Raw genomic sequence first — 9180 nt, forward strand, 5'->3', positions numbered from 1 at the left:
TGGAGAATTTGTATAATTTTCTGTTGGACATAACTCCATCCCATGTATCTGGGGCTACAGCTAGTTATCAATTAGTCATTGTGATTTTGAGTTAAAATACACTTTAATGGGAAGTATATGAGGAGTGATGAAAATGTGGTATGTTCAGTGTTGGTAAATGAAAGGAAAGAATGTGTTGAGGAATATGCGGTGAACAAGTGGTATTTCTGGGGAATAGAACCATCTTACATAGGGAACCAAATTGATTTGAAGATCCCTCTTGCAACTTTTGCTCCATTGTCAGTATTTGTCCGTTATACCTGACTTCAAACGGTTGCATGACCTGTCATATTTGTCAAGTTTGTCGTTCTGTAATACATATTAAAGAAAGTGTGGTTTATATCCCTTAACTGAAGTTGCACACAATTCTTGTATTTATGACAGTAATTGTAGCTATGCTAACTCCCATTGCTCTAAAACTGCACTTGTTGTTAAGAATCACTTTCGTAGCATTTAGATTTTATCATGTGAGGTTTGTTTTGTATGGAGAAATAATTTAGCAATGGCAAGGTAAGTCTAGTGTTTATAATGTATAATTAAAGCATTTTGTTTTAAAAACAATAAATGCTGTAATTTGTAGTCATTAGTAAAGTAAGAAACTTTCAGGTCAGTGGTCAGTTACTTGATCATTGATAAGTGCGTAATGAATTTCAGTCCTATTAAACAAGTGATGCTCTATCCTGATTAAACCAAGTTCATACCAACAAATAAGTAACAGTTCCCGTATTTGGAACAGGTTCTAATTTTATTTCTTTGACACAAGAACAACAAAGTGTTACCTTACTGAACTAGTTCTTAACATTTTTAAAAATTAGCCAGCTCTAGGCAGTAACCAATCATTGCTGGTTGTCCAGTCAGTTATCTGTTTATGTTACAAGCCAGCTGTAACATCTGTAACACCTGCTGAGAGACTAAATTTCTTCCTGTAGCAATCCATTGATCAAAATTGTCCCTATCTTTCTTCAGGTAAGATCCATTTTCTTTATTGATTCTAATGTACACAAGCTGGTGTATGATAACCCCTCATTCAGCACAAAGCCAGTGCCCCAGTGAACTGAATATTCAGTCATTTTAAGCCTTCGGTTCTGTTAGGTGGTGGTGGTATAATCTGTCAAATATGGCTTGAGTTCTTTGGTGCTACCAACACGATCTCCTTTTCATTTAATGATATATGTCTGCAGCCACTAACACCCATGACTGAATGAATCTCATGAGATATTTTATTCAATAGTTATCAATATTTGCTTACTAAAATATTTATTTTTCAATAGGTGTGAATGCTTTCTACGGAGTGAGTGTCTTGCCATGGGCTACCTTTGTTGAATGAACCAGTTGATGATGTAATGCATTAATTTTTAATTTGTTGTCAAAGAAACATTTTTTGTTTCCTTCCTAAATAATGAGGCCAATTCTTCTGCTAAGAATGTAATTTATTTCACTAAAAAGCAAAGTTTGAATTTTAATGAAATGAAGGTAAATTAACTGTTGCAAGACTTTTTGTAGAAACTTTTTGTCCCAAGTGTTTTAATTTGCTAAAATCTGAGACATGTAATCTTGCTGAAACTTTGTCTTTTATTTCAGAACCATTTAAAATGTTGAATACATAAATTTATGAAACTTACATTTATTAGATGAGTCTTTTGAAATTAATTTTATGATTTTCTTGACTTAAATGCTTTTTATTAACAGTGCTTTATTTCTCCCAAAGTTAACTGTTTTGAGGGTACAAATGGTGATTTTCTTCAGCCTGGTTCCCAGTTCTGAGGTATCCTCCAGTACAGACATATAATGGTGAAAACTTAATTCCCTTCCACGTTGGTATCTGTTATAGACAAGAGGAAATTTCCTTCCAAAACAATGGTAAAATCATGTTTTGTTCATGACACTTACCTGACAGATATATATATAGCTGTATTCTCCGAAAGGGACCGACAGAAATTCAAAAACTTACGGCACACGCCAGATGGGCCAGGTGGTTGGTACCATTCCCACGCCGCTGGGAGGCGGGTATCAGGAACCATTCCCATTTCTATTCAGATTTTCTCTGTCGCGGTATTGTCAACACTGTTGTCAATACCTCCACTGATTTCGTAAACTTTTCACTAAGTATTCTGATTGTCTTTTGGTTTTTTGACTTTGGCTTTGTGGATAGGCATACGCTTCTTTGGACTGTTTTGATTTTGGTTTGGCTTTTCCTTGAACAAGATGTCTGGATCTAGTTCTCTTGCTAGTTTCAGGTGTGTGTGGAGGAGTGTAAGGTGAGGCTACCAGCTTCGGTAGACCCTCACACAGTTTGCATGAGATGTGAGGGCATGTCTGTATGTTGGATGATCGCTGCAAGGAATGTGAATCGTTGCCTGATTCTGATTGGAAGGCGTACGATTCTTACGTTCGCAAGCTAGAGCGTGATCGCGCAGTGAGGTCTTCACTCAGGGTGTGTCGGTAGGTGGGGAGTCAGGGTATTATTTATCTCTGTTAACCCTACTAATGCTTCCTTTCCCCTGTAGAGTCGCCTAACCTCAGGTTGCGTCTGCAGGAAGGTAATGCTTCTTGCGCAATTTTGAACTCCATTCGTACCTTGAGTCTAAGGTGTTGGCGATCGAAAGTGCAGTGAAGGTAGTGATCCCCAGTGTTGTGGGAGGGGGCGCGATCCGGCCCTATAATGCCTCTAGGCTCTGACCTCTGCCGAACTCCCAGGACTTGAGGGAATGGGTATGTCGAAAGCCGCAAAGAAGAGGTTACGGGGACCCCACCGATCTGGCGTCCCCTTCCGCAGGCCTTGCTGACGTCTCCCAGGCTGCCAAGATCGTGCTGTGACGGATCATTATGATTGCTTTCGTCCTCGGGAGGCGTCCTCTCACTTAAGGGTCACGTTCTCGGTTGGACTCGTCCTTTCAAGAGAGCCGCGTTGAAGGGACGCTTCTTCTCCTCTTTCTCGTGCCTTGAATCTTCTCCCGACTGGCTGCTAGAGATTTGCCGCAGAAGAGGACTCAGGATTTCTTCGAGGAGGGGCGTTGCTGAACGCCCCAGCCGCACCAAGAAGAGAGCCCCTGTCGCTCTTAGTAGAAGGAGGAGGACGTCTCCTTCCCCTCTTCTTCTCATAGCAGAGCAGCCCTTCTCTGAGGGCTTCCTCCTTCAAGCGTCTTATACAAGATATGCAGCTGCAGTTGGCTTCCCCTTCGCTGCTAGGAGAAGGAACTCGTGAAGCGCCGCCATGATTTGTCGCTGCTCCAGTTAAAAAAGATCTAAGAGGTCTCCTCTCTCCTTCTCTTCGTTCGTCTCTCTCCCCTGCGGCTTCTCGTAGTCACCCTCATCGTTCTGCGGATCATCAGCTCTCCTTGCCCCTCGTGACTCGCTGGTTGATCAGGACGCTCTCTTGCAGCTCGACTTGCCGCTAGTAAGAGTTCCCCGCAAAGACGGCTTTTCTTGCCTCTCCTCCTGCTTCGCTCGTTTTGGCGCTGGGCAGGGCGCCCCCAGGACGCCGCGTTTTCCGATCCCTGCATGATGCCGAGGACTCATCAAGAAGCTGCGTGACTCGCTCGTCCGGGACTCTCGCCAGGGCGCCGCAGCTTGTAAGACAGGGCGGCTCTTCAGGGCGCCGGCCGTTTATGAAGCAGGGCGCTCGTCAGGACGCTCATCAGGACGCGTCAGGACGCTCCTCAGGACGCTCATCAGACGCGGCAGGGCGGCTCACTGTACGAGTTGTTCGGATTTTTCTGCTTCTTCCCACGCAGAAGAGGTCTTCTGAGACAATTGGACCCAAAGGTCTTTGTTTCTCTCTAGCCCCGAAGACTCTCCTGTCGCTCCTGTCAAGGCTGATTTGTCTCAGGAGTCGGACTCTGCAGAACAAGAACAGCCTCTTTCGTCTTTCTCCGACTACAGGGTTTTGGCTAGTATGCTGAAGGAGCTTTTTCTGATAAATTTCAGCCTTCTGCTCCTCTTTCCCCTCCTTCATGATTAGCTTCTTCAAGGTGAGGAAATAAGCCTGCTTCCTTCAAATGAAGACTTCTTTGGCTACAAGAAAAGCTCTCAAGAGGGTCAATGTGGATGGAAGATAGGAAGTCTCAAAGGGAAATCTTCCTTCGCTCCCCCTTCTGGATTTGTGCAAAGGGAAAAGCTGGAATGTGGTATGAGACGGAGAGGAAATTGGCTCTAGAGTTCCTTCTTCCTCTCAAGGTGATTTCTTGAGCCACCGTGGATGCGTCCAGGAGGTCTCTTCTTTCTTCATTTCAGGTGTCTGGACTCTTTCTGAGACCGACCACCATCTGAAAGGACTTTTCAAGTCTATGGAGGTTTTTAACTTTCTGGACTGTGCTTGGGGGCCTTGGACTTAAGGACTGCGTAGTCGGATTCTATTTCTCTGGGGAGCTGTCCAGTGTACTGTCGTGCATGGACAAGGCCACGAGGATGGCGCTTGATGAACTGGTTTTCATTTTGGTACAACCTCCTAAAGAAGAGGCTTTGTACTGCCAATTTCGCTACCAAGTCAGTTTTCTCCTGTTCAGAGGGCTGAGTTACTTTTGCCCCTCTTTCTAGCCATCTCTTCCCCAGCCGCTTGTCAAGGATCTCGCCTCCAGCCTTGGGGAGAAGGCTACTCAGGATCTCCTTGCTCAATCTTCCCAGACGCCTAGTGTCCCTTCTACGTCTTCGTAAGGACTTCCGAAGAGACAGAAGCCCTTTCGTGGAGATCTTCCTCCTCTCTAGACCTTTTCACGAGGAAGAGGTCTTTCCAGAGGCGGAGCCCTTTCCCAAAGGGGCAAGAAGTGACTCTCACCTCCAGACACCAGTAGGAGCCAGGCTTCTCCTGTTTTTGAAGCCTGGAAAGTAAGAGGGGCAGTTCCCTGGTCCTCAATGTAATCAAAAAAGGTTACAGATCCACGTTCTCTAAAACCCCCCTGTCACTTCCCAGAGATCTGTCGCTTTCTTACCGTCTTCAAACCAACAGATCCTTTAGATCTGCTGGAAGAAATGATCCAGAAGAGGGCAATAGAGCGAGTCCTGGATCTGGAGTCTCAGGTTTTACAATCGTCTCTTCCTGGTTTCCAAAACAGTCAAGGGGTGGAGACCATTCCTGGACGCCAGCAGAGACTGGAACAACTTTGTCGTCAAAGAGAAGTTCAAAATGGAGACGCCCAGTGCGGTTATCAATGCACTGCGACCAGGCGATTGGATGGTCTCTCGGACCTTCAGGGCGCGTATTTCATGTCCCCATTCATCCTCAGTCGAGAAAGTTTTTGAGGTTTGTCCTGAAGGAAGAGTGTACCAATTCAGAGCTCTGTTTTCGGTCTGAGTACAGCTCCTATGGTGTTCACAGTCCTGATGAGAACGCGTTGCCCGTGGCTTCATCTTGCCGGGCATAAGGATATCAGCTCTATTTAGACGACTGGCTCATCTGAGCCTCATCGGAACAAAGGTGTCTGGAGGACTTGTCAACTTTGAAACTGACAGTCCCTGGGACTTCTTGGTGAATTTAGAGAAGTCACATCTGATCCCCTCTCAGTCCATTCTTTATCTGATTCGGATGGGATTCAGCGGGTTTTCGAGCCTTTCCATCCAGGACCGTCAGCAGCACTGCTTAGTAAAAGTTTCGGCCTCCTGGGAAAGAAACATGCTCGGTGAGGGGGAATGGATGAGTCTGCTGGGGACCATTTCATCACTGGAGAAGTTTGTTTCCCTGGGAGGTTGCATCTCAGACCCCTACAGTTCTTTCTGCGACAACTGGAAGAACAAGGAGGGACTTAGACAGGTCTCTCCAGGATCTCTCTCTCTGTCAGGACCACCTTCGGTGGTGGCTCGATCCTTAAAGGGCAGAAGGGGTCTCTCTCTATCTTCAGAGCCCGACCCTAGTGTTGTTTTCCGGCACCCCATGTCGGGATGGGGAGTAACACTAGGGGTGGAAAGTGTCAGGCACCTGGAAAGGGGAACAGGTGATCCTGGCATAACTCTCAAAGAACTGGAAAGCCGATTTTCCTGGCTCTTCAGTTCTTCAAGGATCAAGTTGCAGGTCGGGCATTCAAGTCAACTCCGACAACACCACGGCCCTGGCGTGCCTCAAGAAACAGGGAGGTACTCGTTCCGGTCCCTGTTCTTGATCGCCAAGGAGATCCTGCATGGGCACATATTCTCACCGGGTGACGATTCTCACTCGTTTTGTTGCAGGGTCGAGAATGTTCGCCAACCTTCTCAGTCGATAACATCAGCTTCTGCCAACAGAATGGACTCTGAACGCAGAAGTGTCAGGATCTTTGAAACTTTTGGGGACGTCCCCTGGTGGACGTTTTCGACTTCAAGGACCACAAGGCTGCCCCTTTACTGCTCTCCAGTTCTCGACCGAGCCCTAGCATAGATGCCTTTCTCTGGGACTGGAAGGGTCTGAATCTGTACGCCTTTTCCCATTCAAGATTCTGAAGTCGTCCAGAAAGTTTAGCCTCAGAGGCGAGAATGACAACTGTCGCTCCTTTTTGGCCTTCAGCAGAATGGTTCCCCAGAGGTCATGTCTCTCGTGGTAGACTGTCAAGAACGCAACTTTGAGAACAGATCTTCTCAAACAACCCCACTTCGAGAGGTACACAAAAACTTCCCCGCTCTGGAGTCTAACTGCATACAGACTATCAGTTGCTCAGAGCGAGAGGTTTTTCTAGACCAGTGGCTAAGGCGATCGCTAACGCCAGGAGAGCCTCTTCCAGCGCAGTGTACCAGTCAAGTGGATCATTTTCTCAGGAGGTGGTGTAAACTTAAGGAATTTCTCCACCATGACCTCTCTTTCCCAGATAGCGGACTTCCTTTTTATCTGAGAAAGGATTTGAACCTGGCAGTCCCTACCATCAAAGGCTATAGGGTATGCTGTCAACGGTCTTCAGGCATAGAGAGGCCTGAACTTATCGGACAATAAAGACCTTCATGATCTTCTTAGGTCTTTTGAGACGTCTAAGGTAGCTCCCTAAGTTACCTTCAGGAACTTAGATGTAGTTCTAAAATTCCTGATGTCAAAGAGGTTTTGAACCTTTAAATTCTGCTTCCTTCAGAGATGTAACAAAGAAAGCTATTTTCCTAACTGCTCTGGCTGCACGGCGAAGAGAGTTAGTGAACTTCAAGCGTTCAGCAAGATTATAGGTTTCAGAGGCCCTGATGCTGTCTGTTCTCTGAGCCCCATTTTTCTTGCTAAGAATGAGAACCCGTCTTCCCTTGGCCCAGGTCCTTCAAATTAAGGGCTTGTGGAACATCACTGGACAAGAACCTGAGAGGAACCCTGTGTCCTGTCAGGCTCTAAAATTTTATTTGCAGAGGACCCAGAATTGTAGAGGTCCTTCTAGCAATCTCTGGTGCTCAGCAGAGCCTGATATACCTCTCGAAAAATGCCCTGGCATTCTTTCTACGAAGCACCATCATAGACGCCCATTCCAGTGTGCTGTGATGAAGATTTGAGAACTTTGAAGGTTAAGGCTCAGTGAGAGCCTATTGCTACCTCAGTGGCCTTCCAGAAAAAACCAGTCTCTCAATGACATTCTGGGTGCCACTTTTTGGCGAAGCAATTCGATCTTTGCTTCTCATTATCTCCCAGAAGTGAAGACGTCCTATGAGAATTGCTGTGCGCTGGGACCTTACGTTTCATAAATACGATCTTGGGAAACAGAGCAGACTCTCATCCTCTCCTCTTAGTTTGTTTTGGTGTGTTTTTAATATTTTTGTGTTGTTTTTTGTGTTGGAGTCTCACCAGTGGGGTGGTCGCTGATCCTTAGTTATGTTAATCTTTTTAACGTAACTAGGCTTGGTCAGGTGGTTGTTAGTTTGTCGTTTCCCTCAAAGTAAGGTCATATGGTCTAGTCACATTGTGGGTCTCGCCCCGTTGACAGATCATCTGATTCCACCAGCTCTATAGATCTCTACCTCGCTGGAGTTTTCTAGTAAAGCAGAAGCAGGCTTGGGTGACAGTAATCACTAAGTCAGCAATGCTAACAGGTAGGAACAGGCCAATCGCCTACATAGTTTTGTTTCCTAAATCTATTCTGTCTCTTCCCACCTCCAATGTGGATTCAGCTACATATATATCTGTCAGGTGTCATAATAAATGATATTTATGATATGTAATAAAGTTTGTTCATACTTACTCTGGCAGATATATATAATCATAGTACCCGCCCTCCCCTCAGAGACAGTAGTTCTAGTTTCTAGAAAAATCTAATAGAAAATGGGAATGAGCTCCTGATACTACTTCCCAGCGCATGGAATACACTAACCACCTGGCCCATTCAAGTGTTTTAAGTTTTGAATTTGTCGGTCCCTTTCGGAGAATGCTGGCTATATATATATCTGCCAGGTAAGTATGAACAAACTTTATTTTATCATAAAAACACGCTTTATGTACAGTAATATAATAGGTGGCTCCTTTTTCTTTATTGTTTTTGAATATTTATATGCTGTACAAGTGCATATTTGTTGTACTCCAAACCCATTGCTTGTATATGGACAACATCAGTGGTGGTCAAGTGACCCAGACCTTACAGTCTTTTGTCTAAATATGAGATTTGGTGATGGTGTTGCTTGGTTATTGTAGCTAGTTTGCAGAAAACTGGTTTGGGACAAAGTGGTGCAAAAGCTGAGCATATGTGGGAAACTATCACTAATGCCACTTTCAGCAATGACTCCCTTTAACTTGAACCTCCCACTCTTGCAGTCCTATGGTTAAGGCTTACAGTATTCCTTGGTCAGTGCTCTGTACCTTAAAAGAGATTACTGTATCATCATGCCATTTGCCCCAGCTGTATTGCATTCTGCCTTTTATTTTTCTTAAGGTTTCTTTGGTTTCTTTGCAACAAGCTATCCAGCTCGTATAACTATAGCTTCTGGGCAAGCCATATTAGAGTCTAAGAGATAAGACAGTGGTTTTATTTAATGAATTTATGATATGAATTGGTTACCCAAGAGTTGCAGATGATTGTGGTGTTCCTGTCTAGGCTGTTTTGCATTTTAATCGTATTTTGAATTCCATTATTGATGGTCAGCCTGTAGTTAGTAAACCGGTGTATTTTAGGAAGCCCACATTAAAGACCTACAGTAGGTATTCCTGCCAAATGGAAGTAGGTTTATCAGGGTTTTAAGGCTCCAGTGGAGGCTGCTGCCGTTGAAGGGGTGTCCATTGAG

At 45.0% G+C, this 9180-nt stretch overlaps 1 protein-coding gene across 1 annotated transcript in view; it reads left to right on the forward strand.

The window, feature by feature from the left end:
• lqfR (clathrin interactor lqfR) overlaps positions 1 to 9180 on the forward strand; it is a 54148-nt gene that overhangs the window by 39448 nt on the left and 5520 nt on the right. The window contains exons 7-9 of the mRNA XM_067108200.1: positions 3823 to 3932; positions 4949 to 5234; positions 7206 to 7449. Coding sequence (XP_066964301.1) covers positions 3823 to 3932; positions 4949 to 5234; positions 7206 to 7449 — 640 coding nt within the window. The remainder of the gene's footprint in view (positions 1 to 3822; positions 3933 to 4948; positions 5235 to 7205; positions 7450 to 9180) is intronic.

The sequence above is a fragment of the Macrobrachium rosenbergii genome, chromosome 8, assembly GCF_040412425.1.
Source record: "Macrobrachium rosenbergii isolate ZJJX-2024 chromosome 8, ASM4041242v1, whole genome shotgun sequence".
NCBI classification, from domain to species: Eukaryota; Metazoa; Arthropoda; class Malacostraca; order Decapoda; family Palaemonidae; genus Macrobrachium; species Macrobrachium rosenbergii.